Source organism: Bombina bombina, chromosome 4 (assembly GCF_027579735.1).
Source record: "Bombina bombina isolate aBomBom1 chromosome 4, aBomBom1.pri, whole genome shotgun sequence".
Classification (NCBI taxonomy): Eukaryota; Metazoa; Chordata; class Amphibia; order Anura; family Bombinatoridae; genus Bombina; species Bombina bombina.
Genome location: NC_069502.1, coordinates 627,624,635 through 627,648,292, shown reverse-complemented (window position 1 = coordinate 627,648,292; position 23,658 = coordinate 627,624,635). Strand labels below are relative to the sequence as shown.

Below are 23,658 nucleotides of genomic sequence, written 5' to 3'. Positions count from 1 at the left end.
TGACCATCAATTCTAATGATATCAAAAATGGCTTCACAAATGAAATTATTAGCATGTTGAATTAGCTTATCAATGCTATACACATTAGGATCTGGTACTTGTTGCGCTAAAGTTTCCAACCAAAAAGTTGAAGCCGCAGCAACATCAGCCAAAGAAATAGCAGGCCTAAGAAGATGACCTGAACATAAATAAGCCTTCCTTAAGATAAGATTCAAGCTTCCTATCTAAAGGATCTTTAAAATAAGTACTATCTGCCATAGGAATAGTAGTACGCTTTGCAAGAGTAGAGATAGCCCCATCAACTTTGGGGATCTTTTCCCAAAAGTCCAATCTATCAGTTGGCAAAGGGTACAGTTTCTTAAACCTTGAAGAAGGAGTAAATGAAGTACCCAGACTATTCAATTCCCTAGAAATTACATCTGAAATAGCATCAGGAACTGGAAAAACCTATGGAATAACTACATGAGGTTTAAAAACCGAATTTAAACGTTTACTGGTTTTAATATCAAGAGGACAGTCTCCTCCATATCTAATGCAATCAACACCTCTTTTAATAAAGAATGAATATACTCCATTTTAAATAAATATGAAGTTTTTGTCAGTGTCAATATCCTGAGGGCAGAATCTTCTGAACCAGAGAGATCCTCATCAGAGATAGATAAATCAGAATGTTGTCGGTCATTTAAAATTCATCGAATTTATGAGAAGTTTTAATAGACCTTTTACATTTATTAGAAGGTGGTATAACAGACAAGGCCTTCTGAATAGAATTAGAAACAAATTCTCTCACATTAACAGGAATATCTGACATTAGATGTTGAAGGAACAACAACAGGTAATGGATTACTACTAATGGAAATATTGTCTGCTTTTGAAAGTTTATCATGACAACTAACACAAACTACAGCCGGAGGAACAGTTACCACAAGTTTACAACAAATGCACTTAGCTTTGGTAGAACCGACATCAGGCAGCAGGATTCCAGTAGTAGATTCTGAAACAGGGTCAGCTTGAGACATCTTGCAATATGTAATAGAAAAAACAACATATAAAGCAAAATTATCAATTTCCTTATATGACAGAACCAGAAGCAAAAAGAAATAATGACTTAAGTAATGTCAAAAATCTGGCGCCAAGTATGACGCCCAACTGACAAAATATTTTTTGGCGCCAAAAACGTCTGCAACAAACACAAGCAATCATAGATGACGCAACTACGTGAAAAACTCTCGGCGCCAACTAAGACGCCGGAAATGAGTCATTACATCAACAAACGTAATTCTCGCGCCAAAAAAGTCTTTCGCCAAAATGACGCAATAAATGTATAGCATTTTGCACTCCCACGAGCCTAACAGCCCGCAATTTAGAAAAGAAAGTCAATTTGAAAAATTTTCAGGTAAGAAATAATTTTTTTCATATGCATTTCCCAAAATGAAACTGACAGTCTGTAAGAAGGAAATATACTGATTAACCTGAGTCATGGCAAATATAAGTATAAACATATATTTAGAACTTTACATATAAAGTGCCAAACCATAGCTGAGAGTGTCATAAGTAAAAGAAAACATACTTACCAAAAGACACTCATCTACATAAAGTAGAGAGCCAAACCAGTACTGAAACGAGATTCAGTAGAGGTAATGGTATATAAGAGTATATCGTCTATCTGAAAGGGAGGTAGGAGATGAATCTCTACGACCGATAACAGAGAACCTATGAAATAGATCCCCGTTAGCATGACCATTGCATTCAATAAGTGATACTCCCTACACATCCCCTCTGTCATTCACTGCACTCTGAGAGGAACCGGGCTTCAGCATGCTGAGAAGCGCATATCAACGTAGAAATCTAGCATAAACTTACTTCACCACCTCCATAGGAGGCAAAGTTTGTAAAACAGAATTGTGGGTGTGGTGGGGGTGTATTTATAGGTATTTTGAGGTTTGGGAAACTTTGCCCCTCCTGGTAGGAATGTATATCCCATATGTCACTAGCTCATGGACTCTTGCCAATTACATGAAAGAAAGTATATTAATATAACTGTGTTGGTTGTGCAAAACTGGGGAATGGGTAATAAAGGGATTATCTATCTTTTAAAACAATTTAAATTATATTGTAGACTGTCCTTTAAATGTTGAAAACAGGGGGATAAATCATTCCCATGTGTATGTATCTGCCAGGAAAGAGGATCACAATGCAAGTAAATAACCATTAAAATGATATATTGGTGCAGATATTCATGCTCTAAAATAATAAATGAACATTATGCTTCTTTAGATCATTGCTCCTGTTATTTTACGTCTACAAGTATTCCATAGGCCTTGATAGTAAAGTGATCTGAAAGGCTTTTACAGGTAAATTAGAATGCTAATCTATGTTGCATCAGTGGATAATGAATTGAGTTTAAAAAATACATTCTACACTTGATTAAACTAGACGAAGAGAATGAAAGGTCATTACATTTTAGTAAGTTGTTTATTTTACTGTTTAGACATCAATGTAAAATTGCAAAGTAATATAACCTTGATCAATGACAAACATAGTAGTGCTTATTGTTGGACATTAACGGCTAGATTTAGAGTTCTGCGGGCCAAAGGGGTGCGTTAGCTATGCGCGCTTTTTTTCCCCCCGCACCTTTTAAATACCGCTGGTATTTAGAGTTCACAGAATGGCTGTGTTAGGCTCCAAAAAAGGAGCGTAGAGCATAATTTAACACCACTGCAACTCTCGATACCAGCGGTGCTTACGGACGCGGCCAGCTTCAAAAACGTGCTCGTGCACGATTCCCCCATAGAAAAACAATGGGGCTGTTTGAGCTGAAAAAAAAACTAACACCTGCAAAAAAGCAGCATTCAGCTCCTAACGCAGCCCCATTGTTTGCTATGCGGAAACACTTCCTAAGTCTGCACCTAACACCCTAACATGAACCCCGAGTCTAAACACCCCTAACCTTACACTTATTAACCCCTAATCTGCCGCCTCCGCTATCGCTGACCCCTGCATATTATTATTAACCCCTAATCTGCCGCTCCGTACACCACGGCAAACTACATTATAGCTATGTACCCCTAATCTGCTGCCCCTAACACCGCCGACCCCTATATTATATTTATTAACCCCTAATCTGCCCCCCTCAACGTCGCCTCCACCTGCCTACACTTATTAACCCCTAATCTGCTGAGCGGACCGCACCACTACTATAATAAAGTTATTAACCCCTAATCCGCCTCACTCCCGCCTCAATAACCCCATAATAAATAGTATTAACCCCTAATCTGCCCTCCCTAACATCGCCGACACCTAACTTCAAGTAATAACCCCTAATCTGCCGATCGGAGCTCACCGCTACTCTAATAAATTTTTTAACCCCTAAAGCTAATTCTAACCCTAACACCCCTCTAAGTTAAATATAATTTTATTCTAACGAAATAAATTAACTCTTATTAAATAAATTATTCCTATAGTGTAGCTATTTTAGGATTAATATTTATTTTACAGGGCAACTTTGTATTTATTTTAACCAGGTACAATAGCTATTAAATAGTTAAGAACTATTTAATAGTTACCTAGTTAAAATAATTACAAAATTACCTGTAAAATAAATCCTAACCTAAGTTACAATTAAACCTAACACTACACTATCAATAAATAAATTAAATAAACTACCTACAATTATCTACAATTAAACCTAACACTACACTATCAATACATTAATATAAATACAATACCTACAAATAAATACAATTAAATAAACTAACTAAAGTACAAAAAAAAAAGAACTAAGTTACAAAAATAAAAAATATTTACAAATATTAGAAAAATATTACAACAATTTTAAACTAATTACACCTACTCTAAGCCCCCTAATAAAATAACAAAGACCCCCAAAATAAAAAATGCCCTACCCTATTCTAAAATTAAAATAGAAAAGCTCTTTTACCTTACCAGCCCTGAAAAGGGCCCTTTGTGGGGCATGCCCCAAAGAATTCAGCTCTTTTTGCCTGTAAAAAAAAAAACATATAATACCGCCCCCAACATTACAATCCACCACCCACATACCCCTAATCTAACCCAAACCCCCCTTAAATAAACCTAACACTAAGCCCCTGAAGATCTCCCTACCTTGTCTTCACCACACCGGGTCCCGATCTGTCCAGAAGAGCCTCCGATGTCTTGATCCAAGCCCAAGCGGGGGGCTGAAGAGTGACGTCCATCCTCAGGCTGAAGTCTGGATCCAAGCGGACGGCTGAAGAAATCCATCATCGGGCTGAAGTCTTGATCCAAGCGGGTGCTGAAGAAGTCCATAATCGGGATGAAGTCTTCTATGAAGCAGCATCTTCAATCTTCTTTCTCCGGAGCCATCATTTTTCCAGCCAACGCGGAACAATCCTCTTCTACCGACGCCTACTCGCCGAATGACAGTTCCTTTAAATGACGTCATCCAAGATGGCGTCCATCGAATTCCGATTCGCTGATAGGATTTCTATCAGCCAATCGGAATTAAGATAGGAAAATTCTGATTGGCTGATGAAATCAGCCAATCAGATTGAGCCTCGCATTCCATTTGGCTGATCGGAACAGCCTATAGAATGCGAGCTCAATCTGATTGGCTGATCGGATCCGCCAATCGGAGTGAACTTGAATCTGATTGGCTGATTCCATCAGCCAATCAGAATATTCCTACCTTAATTCCGATTGGCTGATAGAATCCTATCAGCCAATCGGAATTCAAGGGACGCCATCTTGGACGACGTCATTTAAAGGAACCGTCATTCGGCGAGTAGGCGTCGCTTGAAGGAGGTTTATCTGCGTCGGCTGGGAAAAGATGGCTCCGCTCGGAAGAAAGAAGATTGAAGATGCGGCTTGATAGAAGACTTGAATCCCGATGATGACTTCCGACTTCAGCCCGATGATGGAGTTCTTCAGCCGCGCTTGGATCAAGACTTCGGACCCTCTTCTGGACTGATCGCTGAACCCGGTGAGGTGAAGACAAGGTAGGGAGATCTTCAGGGGCTTAGTGTTAGGTTTATTTAAGGGGGGTTTGGTTAGATTAGGGGTATGTGGGGTGGTAGGGTTGTAAAGTTAGGGGGGTATTGTATGGGTTTTTTTTACAGCAAAAGAGCTGAATTCTTTGGGGCATGCCCGCAAAGGGCCCTTTTCAGGGTGGTAAGGTAAAAAAGCTTTGAACTTTTTTAATTTAGAATAGGGTAGGGCATTTTTTTATTTTGGGGGGCTTTGTTATTTATTAGGGGGCTTAGAGTAGGTGTAATTAGTTTAAAATTGTTGTAATATTTTTCTAATGTTTGTAAATATGTTTTTAGTTTTTGTAACTTAGTTCTTTTTATTTTTTGTACTTTAGTTAGTTTATTTAATTGTATTTATTTGTAGGTATTGTATTTAATTAATTTATTGATAGTGTAGTGTTAGGTTTAATTGTAGATAATTGTAGGTATTTTATTTAATTAATTTATTGATAGTGTAGTGTTAGGTTTAATTGTAGATAATTGTAGGTATTTTATTTAATTTATTTATTGCTAGTGTAGTGTTAGGTTTAATTGTAGCTATTTTAGGATTTATTTTACAGGCAACTTTGTAATTATTTTAACTAGGTACAATAGCTATTAAATAGTTAATAACTATTTAATAGCTATTGTACCTAATTATTAATTACATTGCAGCTATCTTAGGGTTTATTTTACAGGTAAGTATTTAGTTTTAAATAGGATTAATTTATTTAATAATAGTTAATTTATTATAATTTATATTGTAGCTATATTAGGGTTTATTTTACAGGTAAGTATTTAGTTTTAAATAGGATAATTTATTTAATAATAGTTAATTTATTTCATTAGATAAAAATTATATTTAACTTAGGGGGGTGTTAGTGTTAGGGTTAGACTTAGCTTTAGGGGGTTAAAAAATATATTAGGAATAGCGGTGAGCTCCCGGTCGGCAGATTAGGGGTTAATGTTTTGAAGTTAGGTGTCGGCGATGTTAGGGAGGGCAGATTAGGGGTTAATACTATTTATTATAGGGTTATTGAGGCAGGAGTGAGGCGGATTAGGGGTTAATACATTTATGATAGTAGCGGTTGCGGTTCGGTCGGCAGATTAGGGGTTAATAAGTGTAGGTAAGGGTAGCGGCGACGTTGGGGGGGCAGATTAGGGGTTAATAAATATTATGTAGGTGTCGGCGATGTTAGGGGCAGCAGATTAGGGGTACATAGGGATAATGTAGCTGGCGGCGGTGTACGGAGCGTCAGATTAGGGGTTAAAAAAATTAATAGAGTGGCGGCGGTGTGGGGGGGGCCTCGGTTTAGGGGTAACATAGGTAGTTATGGGTGTTAGTGTACTTTAGAACACAGTAGTTAAGAGCTTTATGAACCGGCGTTAGCCCAGAAAGCTCTTAACTACTGTTTTTTTTCTGCGGCTGGAGTTTTGTCGTTAGATTTCTAACACTCACTTCAGCCACGACTCTAAATACCGGCGTTAGAAAGATCCCATTGAAAAGATAGGATACGCAAATGGCGTAGGGGGATCTGCGGTATGGAAAAGTCACGGCTGCAAAGTGAGCGTTAGACCCTTCACTGACTGACTCCAAATACCAGAGGGCGGTAAAAACCAGCATTAGGAGCCTCTAACGCTGGTTTTGACGGCTACCGCCCAACTCAAAATCTAGCCGTAAGGTTTTTATATATATAAAAAACAGCATGTGGTAAAAACTGACCCTTTTTGTGCATCTCGTATGATAAAAAAAATCTTTATTTTGCAATTTATTTGGTGATATCTTATTTGTCTTTCAGTTGAAAATGCAAGAGGAGCAATGTGTATTTTAATTTCAATGAAATGAAATATATTTTATGTTGATCTTATATCTTTTAACATCTCTTTGCATGCCATCTGGGAAAATGAATAATGTACTTCCACATTTTTATTATGCAATTTAAAAAAGATATGAGAAAATGATTTGGAAAGTTTCCCATTTGAATGTAAATGATTCACTTTAGCATTTATCTTAAATATCTATAGCAAAACAAGCACATGAGTATAAACATAAACAAGTAAAAAATTGATAACCTGATATTGGGCTAAATTACAAGTGGTGTGCTAACTGTTGTACAAGAGCAATATCGGGCTTTTACTTGCGGCGGAAATAGTGCACGGATCACAAGTTTAAAGTAAATGCGATCACAAGAGCGTAATCACATTTTACGGCTCGGTTGGCTTAGCACAACTGAAAAGCTTGTATAAAGGGTAGTGCATTAAAAGTATGCACTACCCTCTTTGCGCCCAGACACGCTCTCCTGATAACGATCACGATGGCTGCAAAACTACTAATGCTCGAAATTGGAAGAAACCTAACCCCCCCAAACGGCAGGCCTTGATCCAACTTATTTCTTATTTTCGGTCTATGGAGAGTTATGTATATAGCTCCCGCCAACAAATAGCCTTGTATGCTCTGATCTGGGGGCCCTGGGATTCACTGGGGGAAGGCAAGATCCACTCCATGTAAGAGGAAAGTAGCCAATACCAACTGTTGACCGTACCAGTTGGGAGGGGACTGTACTATTCCCCCACTCCCTGAGACTGGCAGGTCATATTTTTTTCCCCTCCCCCCTCTTCCCCACCATCCCGGTTCTCCTAAGGGACTCCCTGATGGAAGATTGTTAAACAGACTTTTGTTAACCCCTAGGTACGCAAGCGGAATTTAACAAGCGCATTGACTTAGTCTCTGCAATACAACTCCCTTATAATATTTACTCCACTAATAGCTGTTAATAAATAAATTGTTAAAAATCCTTTATCTGAGTTTTATACCTTCATGGGTTGACCATATATTGTATTGATTCCCAACCATTGCATGTATTGTGTCTAACCCGGAAGGTTGTCTGTTACCTTGCTGTTGTTTTCATACACTTGTTGAACATGTCACATGTAACATTGCTCTGTGAATTTTACCTCAATAAAAATTATTTATGAAAAAAAAAAAGGTTGCACTAAACACAACATAAATCCATTGTAAATTAAAGTTACACTCATAATAAACACTGTCTGATAAAAATTAATTCATAAAAATATTTAAAGAAAGGTTAAAGGTTAAAAGATATATATGGTATTTGATAATTGTTTGACTGCAAAGGGCTATATATAACCTCTACCTGTATATCTATTCATATAGATATATAGGTATAGATATCTATTTTACATTAACATTATCAGATCACAGGAAGAATTGCTAACCTCAATGCATGTTATTGAATATTACATATAAAATATTAAAAAATATTAATAATAATTATTAAAAAGTATTATACATACTGTAAAGAATTCAAAATAGAATTTATATATTTACGGCATGTGTAAAAAATGTTTAACAATTATTAATATTTTTAAACATTTTAAATGTAATATTTCAATTCATTAGCAATTCTTAATGTGCACTAACCTGACACCACGTTAGACCTAAAGTGCAAAACGCAAAGCGCGATACGCATATTTTACATTCCTATGTTCTTAACATAGAAGATTTTAGAATTTTTATTATTAAATATGTATTTCTGTATGATGTAATAATGTTAATGTAAAATATATATCTATACCTATATATCTATAGTAATAGTTATACATGTATAGGTTTATATAGATGTATAGAGAAATATGTATTTACAATAAAATTTATTGGTTAACCCTGGTCATCACAGCGAGTATTACAACTTGAAAATAAAAAGTTTGCACACGAGTGAACCCCGATGCACACTAACCAAAGGACTTCGCAATATTGTGAATGCGATAACGTATTCTCCCCATATAAGTCAATGGAGAGTGCAGAAGAAAAAAAAACTAACACCTATCACTTGCGTGCTAACTCGACAGGAGTTATTAATATTTCACATTCTAATGTTCTTCACTTACAGAACAATCTATTTTTTAGTGTAAATACATATTTCTCAACACATCTGTATAAGCCTAAATCTGTATAAATATTACAATAGATACTGTATATAGCTATAGATATCTATTTTACATTAACATTATTACATTTATACAGAAAAATATATTTAATAAGAAAAATTCTAAAATCTTCTATGTTAAGAACATAGAAATGTAAAACTCCCCTTTAATGCTACCCAAACTAAACTATCTCTAAGCTGCTACCACTTAAAGTTTTTATGGAAAATCTTAAGGAAAACCAAGACTAACAAATTAAAATCCAAAAATACAATTTACCAAACATTAGGCAAAAGAAAAACAAAGTACTAATTTTACCAGTCTCTTTCAGTAATGTGGTTTATATATTAGAGAAAGGCAAAATTTAATAAAGGAACTTTTATTTTGAGCAAAAAGGGCTCGCTGTGCATCTATATAAAAAGACAGTTCAGAAACAATTTACACAAAGCAATTTTTAAAATAAAAAGGAGAAATAACCGAATCCTTTAACTTTACCCAAAGTCTGTCTCCAGATAAATGGAATTAGGAAATGGTCAGATACACTGTTATCCCCTTGTAAAATAACAAAGTTATATTGTTGAAATCAAAGTTATATAAATTTAACTCTGATATTAAATTTCTTGACCAAACCTCCTTCGAGTGTGGGCCAGGGAAGTACTCACCACTCTCTTTTATGACATTTCATAAAGCTCTGAATCCTTAGCTGATATATTATAGAACACTTTATAATTTATGTTATGTATATCTAATTTAAATATACAGATAGGCAAACCCCCTATGATGTCATGAGGATTATTTTGATATCAAAAATGGCATGTCCAGCAGAAGAGGTGTCTGAAAGGCCTAATATTCATGAAATCGTATTCTAATTTGATCCAACAATAACGCCTAATTGACCTCAGGCCAGTGCCTGGATAGAGACATTGTGTTTCTACCACTCTCTGGGTTGACAGGTTGGGGACAATAAACTGGCCATAGACAATAAAGTATTTCCAATGAAGCTTACAAACTACTTATGATAGAGCTCTGGTTTATCTAAGAAAATCATGAGTCCTTCATGACATGCCTGACAAGTGCAAAACATTACTTCTAGCAAACTATACGATTAATAGCCCGCAACTTGTAATCTGGCCCATGGTGCATCATTTTTAAACAGTTAGCAAATTTTATAGGTATCATGAAATATATAAGAAAAGGTTAAAAATGTTTAAAGAAAAAGGAACAAAATCATGATTAAGACTGCAAATATAGATGTCTACCTTCCCCTATGTAAATGCAAATGTATTTGCTCACATATGGAATAATGAAGATGAGTTCAAAACCCTTTCCACAGACGTTGTCACTGTAAATGGATGATCCATTTAGCCTACTAAAGAGATCAAGAAAACTTCCATGTGATATTTTTAAATATAATGGCCAACATATGGTCCAGGAACAACATTTTAATTGCCAGACAAAGACATTTGCATACAAATATACACATAACAATACAGAGTTATCAGCTAGAGGTAAAGCTGTAGTAGCCATGGCAACCTGTCTCCAAGATTTGTCAAGCTCTGTTGTAGTACATTAAGAAGCTGCAATTGCTCACCTGTCTCTTAGAATGCTCGCTGTACTCTCCAGGAATGTTGTGTGCACTCTTAACTAAAGTTCTTGCAATGTGGTAGTAGTAAACACTAATAATGGTAAGTGGGATGAGATAATAGACCAAGAAAATTAGGACAGAATGAATCTTTGGGTGTATCTCCTCATTTTGTGGGTATGGAATACATGCTATGAAGCTGACATTGTCTGTTCCATTGATGTGTGCCACTTCAGAAAACACTGCTTCAGGGACTGCCAAAAGCATGGAAATGATCCATATGGCTGCAGCTTTTAAACAAGTCCAGAGAACAGCACTTGATGTCTGGATATCCATTGGATTGACAATAGCTTTGTATCTGAAAAGATAGAGAATGCATATATAAACAACAGAGATTAAACATCTAAAGCAAAAAAATTTTTTTATTAAAAGGTGATTTTTAATATTATAGTTTATAAAAAAAAGCTGTTAATATATTTGAGAAGCCAGGGTTGCATATTTGGTTTATTTGTAAGAGCTTTGCAGTAAAGAAGCAAACCGAACAAGAATGTAATAAGGATATAACACTGTTGTGTTGTTTCATGTTACCTTTTTGTGGTTTTGAAGTAATTGATATACAGAGCAGCAGATAATGTACCTATTAGATGTACCCATTATAATACATTCTATCCATATTTGATCATCAAAGTAGATATTCTTCCTAATTCTGTAATTCCTCAGTTCCTGTATACATTTAAAATCACCAGCTGTGAGCTGTCATAAACACTTATGCCTCAGGAGTTTGTGTCAACTGTATGAAATTAAGCTACTTTTTTCACATTAGGCTTGTGAAGGAGAAAAATACAATTTTCTGTTATAGTTAAAGTATAATGTGATATAGAATGCAATGATAGGGCTAAACAGTATTAGTATTCTTTTGGACTGTGTATATTAGTATTGCTCTTTGTAATTTTATGTCCTATTGTTCATTTAGTTAACAAGAAATACATTAGCTAGCAATTTAGTCTATATGTTCCACAAAGTGAATCTAGCATAAAAATGTTCAAGTAATAGGTAGAATTTTGACAGAATGTTATTCCTCTCATTAAATATAGTACATGCATATTTTATTTTCTGTCTCTAAGAACATTAAAATTAATAGCTGATGAAAATTCAAAGACGTTTATGACATTTTAATAGAAAAGGTAAGTGGCGGCTGTTAACTGCTCTTCTGAATTCCTTCTCAGGAAATTTATATTAAATTTGATACATATTCTATATGATATAATGGAGACCTTTATCTGTGATGACATTATTATATTAAGGCATAAAATATTAACACAATCAGTGTATGTTATGAAACAGATATTACTCATATAGTGAATTCTATTAATGGAATGGAAGGATAAAAGATTATATTAATAATACAAGGTAAAATATAAAGATTTTCTTCCTGTTATAAAATGTTATTGTATATTATTTTTTGCTTAAAAAAAAAAAAAGCAAATTATGAATCACTGATACCTGGCTAACTGACAGAAATGTAATTGTTTAGACTTGTGCAAAAATATTATTTTTTTGTGTGCTAATTTCTACCACAAATGACTGCTGAGAACAACTACAATGCCATGATTGCTGCTCATTATGCTATTGTATTCCTCCTGTGTCTGCAGCTCTGTTCAAAGCCGTTCTTTTAATTTAAAGGGACAGTCAACACCATAATTTGTGTTGTTTTAAAAGATAGATAATCCCTTTATTTCCAATTCCCCAGTTTTGCATAACCAACACTGTTATATAAATATACATTTTACCTCTGTGATTAACTTGTATCTAAGAATCTTCTAATAGCCACCTGATCACATGACATTTTATTTATTATCTATTGACTTGCATTTTAGCCAATTAGTGCAGTGTCTGCCACAACACACGGGCGTGATCACAATGTTATCTATATGGTGTACATGAACTAGCTCTCCCCTGTTGTGAAAAGCAAATAAAAAAGCATGTGATAAGAGGCGGCCTTCAAGGGCTTAGAAATTATAATATGAACATTCCTAGGTTTAGCTTTTAACTAAGAATACAAAGAGAACAAAGCAAAATTGGTGATAAAAGTAAATTGGAAAGTTGTTTAAAATTACATGCCCTATCTGAATCATGAAAGGTTTCACACTGGGTACCACCATATTGGAGCTTACATATTCTTGCACCCTGTCACAAAAGCAGTGTGTATTCAAAGACCTGTGGAAGTATTCTGCTTTTGACAGTTGTAATGTTCACTTAAAATTAGGGTGAATGATACAGTGTGGGGCTGAATTACTTTACATTATTCACGTGCCTTTTGTAAATATGTAATGGAGCTTTTAAGCTTTAAACCGTGTATTAAAAGTGCAAACATTTAAATCTGCCACTCTGTATTGTGTGCACTAACCTAAAGCTCATGATCCAGCTGTAAAAAAGTTTGTCAACATTACTGAGTTTTGAATGTTCACTTCTTCCTTCACAAGGTACAAGAATATGTGAACTCCGAGATGGTATGAGAATGTGGTGCTTCACTAGCCATCTTGTGTAAAGGGTTAAATAGGAGAACAGATCTGAAGATAGGTACAGGCACAGGTGGAAGAACCTTAGAATAGTTAGCAGTTGAAACCACTTTAAGGAAGTTCTGGCCACCAGTTTAATATTACTTTTTCCTATTCACCCCCAGAGTTTATGGCTAATAATTTATTTATTTCCAATTTAAGATATATACTTACACTACAAAACTCCTAGCCTAGCTCAACTCATTGTGTGGTAATTATGGGAATACAAGAAGAAATTAATACTGATTACATTTAGCAGTGTGACATACTCAACATTAATCAAATACTTTCACTATGGTTTTTGGGCAGTGTTTCTCAACCGCGGTCCTCAAGTACCCCTAGACTGAGGCTAGGTTTTCATTATAGCTGAACTAGAGCACAGGTGAAATAATCAGCTGATGGGTGAGAGCAGGTTAGTAACCATGGTGACACCTGTGCTCTAGTTCAGCTATAATGAAAACCTGGCCTCTAGGGGATACTAGAGGACCGCGATTGAGAAACAGTTTAGTGGACATTAAACTTTGATGTCATATGCAAATATCCATCCTATCTTTTGCAGCAATTTAATGGGAGATGGGGTAACTATAATGATATGCATTTGCTGAATAGATAGAATACATTTCCGCATAGTCAAACGATTTATATTGATAACAAAATCAAAACATATAACTTATTACCCCAGCTATTATGTCATTATTAAGATCACTGAATATACTTTCATTATTTATTTTGCCTCTTTTTCCTGTAATTTCAGGCTGAGAAATTTAGATTTTCTAGTCCTTAATTACAACAGAAATAACACACTGCAAGTTTAACAAGTCTAACATTGCCACTCATTTCTCCCTAATGTATGGATTGTTATCTTATCATAGAGATGCCCTGTTATTGCAGACTCAAATCTTGATTAGCTCCTCAAAGTAAAGAAAATGGTGGTTCGAGTTTGACCTTTGAAAAACTATCACAGCAAACAAGGTGTTAGTCTGTTCTAATAACATTCAGACTCTGCTGATATGAAAATCTATTGGAAAATTGCAGAAAACAATTGTAATTACAAGGTGATTACTGTGTATTTAAAAATTCCAGTGACTTAATCTATGATATTACGGTTGCTATTTCAGTAGATTTAATATATCACTCAACATATTTTAATTTGTTTTTTTAGGGATGTTGCAAAGTAGTAATATTATTATTATTATCGGTTATTTGTAGAGCGCCAACAGATTCCGCAGCGCTATTAACAAAGGCGGAGTACAACAAAACAATTATAGGGATCAGATGGGTAGAGGGCCCTGCCAAGAGTTGCACTGTTGTAGTCAGCTCTTGAGAAGGTGATCAACAAACAGCTGGACTCTTAGGCTTACATGCTAAGAGGGTTCAGGGGATAGCAATGGAGGAGAGGAACTGGTATAAAGAAAAGTTAGAGTAGGTTGTATGCATCCCTGAACAGTAGAATCTTTAGGGAGCACTTGAAGCTTTTAAAACTAGAAGAGAGTCTTGTGGAGCGAGGCAGAGAGTTCCACAAGATGGGAGCCAGTCTGGAGAAGTCCTGTAAACAGGAGTGGGATAAGGTGACAAGAGAGGAGGAGAGTAGGAGGTCGTGAGCAGAGCAAAGGGGACGGGAGGGAGAGTATCTGGAGACAAGGTCTGATCTATAGGGGGGAGCAGTGCAGTTGAGGGCTTTGTATGTCAGAATGAGAATTTTGTGTTTTATCCTAAAGGCAAGAGGAAGCCAGTGAAGAGATTGGCAGAGAGGTGCAGCAGATGAAGAGCGACGTGTAAGGAAGATGAGTCTGGCAGAGGCATTCATTATGGATTGTAATTGTAAAGGAGCTAGGCGGTAGGTGGGGAGACCAGAGAGGACAGAGTTGCAGTAATCGAGGCGGGAGAGAATGAGAGAGTGGATTAAAATCTTAGTTGTGTCTTGTGTAAGGAAGTGTCTCATTTTAGAGACTTTTTAAGTTGGAACTTCGAAGCGGCAGGCTTTAGCCAATGACTGAATGTGAGGAGTGAAAGAAAGATCTGAGTCAAATGTGACCCCGAGACATCGGGCATGTGGGGTAGGGGTAATTATGGAGTTGTTGACAGTTATAGAGAGATTGGGGGTGGAGAGTTTAGAAGAAGGGGGGAAGATAAGGAGCTCAGTTTTGGAGAGATTTAGCTTGAGGTAGTGAGAGGACATCCAGTTGGAGATGTGAGAAAGACAGTTAGTGACAGGGGTTAGCAAGGAAGGAGAAAGGTCTGGTGCAGAGAAGTAGATTTGGGTGTCATTGGCATACAAATGATATTGTAAACCGTGGGACTTTATTAGGGAACCTAGTGATGACGTGTAGATTGAGAAGAGAAGGGGACAGAGGACAGAGCCTTGCGGTAATCTGACAGAAAGTGGTGACGGGGCAGAGGAGGCTCCAGAGAAGGCTACACTAAAGGTACGGTTTGACAGGTAGGAAGAGAGCCACAAGAGGGCTATGTCACATATGCTGACGGATTGGAGGGTTTGGAGCAAGAGAGGGTGGTCAACAGTGTCAAAGGCTGCGGACAGATCAAGGAGGACAAGCAGAGAGAAGTGGCCTTTTGATTTTGCTGTAAGTAGGTCGCTGGTAACCTTAACAATTGCTGTCTCTGTGGAGTGATTGGGACAAAATCCAGATTGCAATGGGTCAAGGAGGGAGTTTATTGTAAGGAAATGGGATAGGCGTGCATAAGCTAGTTTTTCGAGAAGCTTTGATGCAAGAGGGAGGAGGGAAATAGGGCGGTAGTTGGATGGGGAGGTAGGATCAAGGGAAGGTTTTTTGAGGATAGGTGTGACCAGTGCATGTTTCAGAGATGAGGGAAATATACCGGAGCTGAGGGAGAGGTTGAAAGTGTGTGTGAGTATAGGGGTAAGGGTGGCAGAGAGGGAGGGGAGTAGCTGTGAGGGGATAGGGTCAAGGGGACAGGTAGTGAGGTGAGAGCGCAGTATAAGTGCTGAAACTTCTTCCTCAGTAACAGGGGAGAATGAGCTAAGTTTAAGGTTATGTGGGTTGTGGTTGATTGAGAGCGTTTGGGGGGGTGAGAGAATGGAATTATGTTGAGAGCTGATTTCACTTCTGATGGAGTCGATTTTGTTATTGAAGTGGTTTGCAAAGTCTTGAGCTGACAGAGAAATTGTAATAGGAGGTGGGGGAGGGCGAAGAAGAGTATTGAAATTGGAGAACAAACGTTTTGGGTTTGAAGAAAGATCGAGATTAAGAGTAGAGAAATAGTGTTGCTTATGGAAATTAAGGGGCAGAGTAGAAGGAGTTCAAGATAAATTTGTAATGTTGAAAATCAGCTGAACTCCTAGATTTCTCCAGTGCTGCTCAGCAGTACGGGAACATCTGCGTAGGTATCGTGTCAGAAGGAGTATGCCAGGGCTGAGGATGAGTGTTTGATTGTCCGAGTTAATGGTAAGAGGGGCGAGATTGTCAAGGACAGATGTAGAGGTGGAATTATAGTGGCAGATAGAATTGGTCAGGGCATGAAAAGGAGGAGAAGGATGCGAGGAGAGGTTTGAGGGAATTAGAAAGCTGTTGTTGATCTAATGACGTAATGCTTCTGTGCAAGTTTGGTGTGAGGAGCAGAAGGAGGGGAGAGTTGTAGGGAGGGATGATATGTTGCAAGTAAGGAGATGGTGGTCAGAAAGAGGAAAGGGGGAGTTTGTGAAGTTTGAGAGGGTGCATAGATAGCTAAAGATCAGGTCAAGGGAGTGACCATCTTTGTGAGTGGTAGAATCAGTCCATTGTGACAAACCGAAAGAGGAAGTGAGTTGCAGAAGTTGTTTTGCAGAGGAGGCAGTGGGATTGTCAAGAGGGATGTTGAAGTCACCAAGAATGAGGGAAGGGGGGTCTGAGGAAAGGAAATAAGATAGCCAGGCAGCCAAGTGATCTAGAAATTGAGTTGAGGAGCCAGGAGGATGGTATATGACTGCAACAAGTATAGAAAGATGAGAGAATAAGGAGAGAATAAGCGAATCATGTGGGTTTCAATGGAAAATGTGAGGGAAGAGATGGGATGTATTTGTTGAAAGGTGCAACGAGAGGAAAGTAAAATACCTACACCACCTCCTTGTCTATTACCAGACCTAGGAGTGTGGCTGAAGTGGAGACCCCCATGTGACAAAGCAGCAGTAGATACTGTGTCTAGGGGAGAGAGCCAGGTTTCTGTTAGGGCCAGAAGGTTTAGGGAGTGGGAGATAAAGATGTCATGTATAGAAGTGAGTTTGTTGCAAACAGAGCGAGAGTTCCAAAGTGCACAAGTGAAAGGGGAAGTGGATTTGAAGCAAGAGGAAGTGTGAGTAAGGTTGTCAGAGTTTTGTTTTTTGAGTCTGTGGGACAGTATACATGGATTGCATGGGGGGCTAGGCAGTTGTTGGGGGACCAGGATTAGGGGAGATGTCACCATGCAGTTAGTAAAAGCAAGAGGGAGAGTGACATGAGATGAGATACAGATTTTGCAGTAGTGAGACGGCTTTTGAGACAAGGTGCAGGGGGAGAGAGAGTGTTTAGTAATAGGTAAAGTTCATGAGTACAAAAGTAAGGTGAGTTTAAGAGAGATGGGCTATTGAACAGTGCAGGTGGAGAGGGAGAAGGAGTAATTGAATAATGTAGTTTGTTATAGAGACAGAAGGCAGCAAAAAGGAATAAGATATTAAGCATTTTTACAAAAGAAAGAACCAGTTAAACACATAAGGCACAGTATTACAGTTGCAATTACATAAGAAAACAGTAAGGTATATCAAACATAATATTACAAAAGTACCTGCCTTATACTTGCCCCTTGCCCAATACGTGTTCAATTCTTGTATAATTCTATTGCTAGTGCCTCACTTATAAAATGTTCACTTTAAAAATGTGAACATATGTTGTTATAGCAATGCACAGGCCAGTGCAATGCACAGGCCAGACTGGTGTGAAATATATGCAGGGAGGGCAGTCAGTTGAGTCCACTAAATTTATTTGATTGCTAATCAAAGACAATTGGAAAGGCCAATTGGAAAGTTAGATTCTGGTCTGCTCAGGGTGAAATGTTAAGTAAACAGACAATAAAATGTTTGGGGAGGTTAAAACTATGGAATAAGACAGCTATACATTGTAGGATTGAACATCACATGGCAATTAAATGAACATTAGAAATAAGACATTGGATAACAGTACAACAGATGTAGGACTAAATTAACAAACTAAAATAATTTGCACTATGTAAATATTCATGTACCAGAAGAGAGTTACAGGAGAGTAAAAAACACCAGAGTGCAGTGAATAGTTGCAGATTGACAGGGTCTCTATTCACGTACCAGAAGAGAGTTACAGGAGAGTAAAAAAACACCAGAGTGCAGTGAATAGTTGCAGATTGACAGGGTCTATATTCACGTACCAGAAGAGAGTTACAGGAGAGTAAAAAACACCAGAGTGCAGTGAATAGTTGCAGATTGACAGGGTCTCTATTCACGTACCAGAAGAGAGTTACAGGAGAGTAAAAAACACCAGAGTGCAGTGAATAGTTGCAGATTGACAGGGTCTCTATTCACATAATGATATTACTACTTATCATCGAGTTAGCACAAGTGAAGACCTCTCGTAAAGTATAAGGGATAAAAAAAAAATGTGCACCAAACATATTAAAAATATTGGTAAAATAATTAAAAAAAATTTTATAAAGGTTAAAAGGTATATAGTTTACGGCAAGGTGTCTAACTTTTAGCGGTGTTAGCACACGAGTAAAAAATTTATAGTGCCACTTCTGTCCTTCTATCGGCTATCAACTCCCTAAATGCATTTTTCATATCATATTTATTCTGAAATCCAAACCTTTTAATTAAAATTAAAAAAATTTAAATGACTATTTTTCACCACCTGTAAGTCACAATTTTCTTTGGCTCTGTCTTGGTCTTGTTTTTTGTGCTCTAAAATGAAAATAATAGTCTATACAGTATGTATTTAAAACATTAAATATTCCCTTTCTGATCACAGTACTTTACTATCTTTCTGAGGGTACTATGTATACAAAAGTATTAAAAACAATATAGAACTACATTTAGGTTGCATTTATTATGTATTATGACATGTAAATTTTGTCTAAATTACACAGTATTGTTGATAACACTTGGTCCCGTCCCCTCTTCAAACTGTCCCATTTTAAAGATGCAAATATACAAATATTGTAAAATCTCAACTATTCAAAAATCCAAACCTTTCCCAGTCCCATGCAGTTTAGATAAAGGGTTTCATACTTGTATTAATGCTTTTACATGTAATCAATCACAAGGCCATTATTATACAAAATGCAAAATGTTATCATTTAAAGTTCACATCCAATACATTCACTCTATTATTTTCTGACTGAAAATAATATTAAATGAGCATTTTAATATAATCAGAGCCTCACACCAGTCTCACTAATGATTCAATAATAAAAATGTACCAAGTCCCATGATAATTATAGTATCAACAAAACACATGTATAATTTAGTTAAGAAAGGATTTTGTAAGTTATTAGCTACAACATGAACATCTTAATTGTTACAGCTTCAACATAGTAAGTACGCCCCTTATGCAGAAACAGTATGATACAATATATACTAATAATGTATACTAAGTAATGATATACATATATATATATATATATATATATATATATATATATATATATATATATATATATATGGAAATCAGGAGACAGCACTCACTGGTCTTGACAATACTGATTTATTCAGGTGACGTTTCAGGGAATACACCCTTCATCAGACCGGGTCTGATGAAGGGGGTGTATTCCCTGAAACTTCACTGAATAAATCCAGTATTGTCAAGACCAGTGAGTGCTGTATCCTGATTTCCATATTCTACTCCATATATTCTAGCACCCTGGCATTTGGAACTAAAGTGTAGTGAGAGTGCACCTGCCAATACCTGCTGTATATATATATATCTATATATATATATATATACTGTATATATACATATATACTGTATATATACATATATACTGTAATGGTTATCACAACACTTGCTTTATTGCTACAATTCTCTTTAAAGAGAGGTGCACGTTACTTTTTTTAGTCCTGCAGCTCTTTCCATAAAGATATGCCAGAAATCAATCCAGTAACATCAAAGTTTTTTTCCTTATATATAAAGTTCCTTTATTGAGATGACATAGAGTACAGGAAAAATAGCCAAGAGCTACGTTATATGTAGAAACGTAGCTGTTGACTATGTTTCTGTAATCTATGTCACCTCAATAAGAGCTTTTTTTTATATAAGAAAAAAACAGTGCTGTTACTAGGTACATCTATATATATATATATATATATATATATATATATATATATATATATATATATATATATTAGTTATAGTTATACTGCATACTAATTATGTTATTGTGGCACAATTATTCTTTAATCTTTAATTTGCCTATGTGGTAGTCCTGCTGTTGAACTCCTAGTGGGTGGAGCTTTTATTAAATGCATTACCCAAAGTACATGTTATTAGACTTCCAGCAAGGCTAATTATTAAAGACTTTACTGCCTTGAAAGTATATGAGTGTTAATAAAATCATTACTCTGCACTGAAGAATTATTGATTTATTAATAAGTCCTTGCAGAGAAAGCAATCCACATATGGTCAGCTTCAGAAAAATTAAGTAGCTATATTTAACAAGCATCCAGAGAACAAAGTCCAACCCTATAGGCAACAGCACAGCACTCTACAGAAGATGTTGACATGTCGGAATCAACAAACACATCAAAGTTCTCAGTTCCCCGAAGCGTAGAAATGTTTCAGCTTTGTTAGATAAACCTCTTTGCTGCGCTGATAATAGAAAACACAGTCTTCTTGGGATTGTTAAAATGATAATGTGATGTTTACCCAACTTTTTAAATTAATTATTTTTCTGAAAATTCATAGTCATGAAGGAGACATAAGGAAGTGAATTTGTTGAAATGGTATCTGAATACATTTTCTTACTTGGTTATAGACTTAGGCATTTTATTTACTGGTTATGGGAGTGTCCAAATGTTTCTAATAACAGTGTCCAAATGTTGTGTTCTTGGCAATTTAACACAAATCATATACATTCTTTAGGTGCTGGAACTAGTAGTTGAAAAATAGATACTGATTTCTCTTTTGCTTTCTTCCCCCTTCTCTTTTGCTCTCTCCCCCCTTCTCTTTTGCTCTCTCCCCCTTCTCTTTTGCTCTCTCCCCCCTTATTTTTTGCTCTCTTCCCCCTTATTTTTTGCTCTCTCCCCCTTCGCGCTCCAGCTCCATATGTGGCAGATGCCTGAAGCTCCAGCTCTCAGCTGTTATGTTACAGCTGAGAGTTGGAGCTCCTGAAGCTGTCTGTCACCACGAGGCGGCTGCACGCACATCCAACATTCCTTTGAGGATGCATGCGCAACTGCCGACTAGGAGACTGAATATTTGCAGTCCAAATTTTATTTTTTTATATACTGTTACAAGAATTATGATTGTTTCCACTAATTGGCTAGTTGGGCCTGGAAAACACGCTGGCAGGCAGGAGGAAAGTTCAATTCAATGGCACGAGCAAACTGAGGAATCACAAGCGATCAATTTGGAATTTTAAAGATTAACAATACTTTTACAACTACTTAGATTGGTGGCACTAATTGGCTAGTGTGTGCCTGGCACACAGGCTGCCAGGCAGGAGGAAACTGCAATTCAATGGCACTAGTAGACTGAATATTTGCAGTCCAAAAAATTATGATTTTTAATTTTTTTGATACTGTTACAAGAATTATGATTGGTGCCACTAATTGGCTAGTTGGGCCTGGCACACAGGCTGGCAGATATGAGTCGTGGATGGTAGGTAGGGCAGCAATTTAACACAGTATGCTGTGTAAGTGACAAAAACACAGGCCTGATAGAAAATTAAGTTAGATTACACTAGCAAAATATTTTAAAATTTTAGATTTTAATATTAAAATTATGTTAAGAAGTGCAATGCACATATGAGTGGTCGCACTGGCTGGCTGCTACGTAGGGCAGCAATTTACAACAGTATGCTGTGTAAGTCAGATAGACAGTTAGACACAGGCCTGATAGAAAATAAAATTAGATTACACTAGCATAATGATTTAAAGACTTTTTTGGGGGAATTTAAAGAAAAAGGTTAAGCACATACATATGAGTCGTGGCTGATAGCCTTGGAAGGGCAGCTATTAAAAACAGTAGGCTCTGTAAGTCAGATACACACACGCCTGATAGAAAATACTATTAGATTACACTAGAAAAATGATTTAAATTATTTTTTTTGGGGGGGGAATTAAAAAAAGGTTAAACACATATGAGTCGTGGCTCATAGACTAGGGAGGGCAGCAAGTAAACACAGTAGGCTCTGCATGTCAGCAAAACACACAGGCCTGACAGAAAATTATATTAGATTACACTATCAAACAAATTTAAACTTTTTTTTTTTATATTTAAATTAAGGTGAAGAAGATATGAGTGGTGGGTGGCTGCCTGGCACAGACCAATTAACCAAAAGACTGAAAAAAAATGAGGTATATTAATGCTGAGTGAGCTTGACAGACACAGGCCTGATAGTAAATGTAATTAGATTACAATAGAAAAATTATTTAAATAAAAAAATATAAATTTAAAATAATGTTATAAACGGATATTAACACTGGTGGCTGGCACAGAGCAATGAACCAGAGTATATGCTGTGTGACACAGGCCTGATAGAAAATGAAAAAAAATTACACTAGCAAAATAATTAAAATTTTTAGTTAGTTAAATTTAAACTAATGTTGTTAGGGAGATATCAGTGGTGGCAGTAATCACAGCATATGCTGTGAGCCTTAAACACACAGGCTGAAAGACAGGCAAATGCTAATAAAAAAAATACGAAAAAAAAAAAAAAAAACGGCACGAAATATAGCCCTAAAAAGGGCTTTTTGGGGTGCTGTGCTTGCAGCAGAGATGAGTGGAGTCCTTCTGGACTGTAGTGGACACTAAATACACTAGCCTAGCTATGTTTTTCCTATTAATGTCAGGAGCAAAAACACAACACGTCCTCTCATTAAGAAAGCAAGGTCGTTATGAGTCTAAAATGGCGGATTCCGAGTAGCTGGGAGGGTCTGTGAGGGAGTGTCTGATGTTGATTGGCTCTAATGTGTCAGACGGCTGTGACATACAGGGTCAAAGTTTCCTCAATGATGACACATAGGGGTGGATCGAACATCGCCATGTGTTCGCCCACAAACGCGAACAAGCTATGTTCGCTGTGAACCGTTCGCGGGCGAACAGTTCGGGACATCACTAGTAGTAATTAGAAACATATAAGTGTAACTTCTATTATCCATTTAAATAGTTTGTCAACTGTTCTCTTTGACTGTACAAATTAATAGTTCATTGCAGTGGACTCACATCACAGCCTAGTTGTTCAGATTGGGTTAATAATTTTACACATAACTCAATTTCATGGTATACGTCAAACTGAAAATTAGATTTTTTTTAATGAGCATTGTAACATCTTATTTTTATCAATTCTATTTATCAATCAATGAAATTAGAGTGCCTCACAGATGGAGTCTTTT

General features: G+C 36.6%; 1 protein-coding gene across 1 annotated transcript in view; it reads right to left on the bottom strand.

Annotated features, from left to right (window-relative positions):
• The window catches only part of NMBR (neuromedin B receptor), a 619,461-nt gene that overhangs the window by 124,770 nt on the left and 471,033 nt on the right, over window positions 1-23,658 (bottom strand). Inside the window, exon 2 of the mRNA XM_053712118.1 lies at window positions 10,540-10,888. Within this exon, the coding sequence (XP_053568093.1) occupies window positions 10,540-10,888 (349 nt within the window). The remainder of the gene's footprint in view (window positions 1-10,539; window positions 10,889-23,658) is intronic.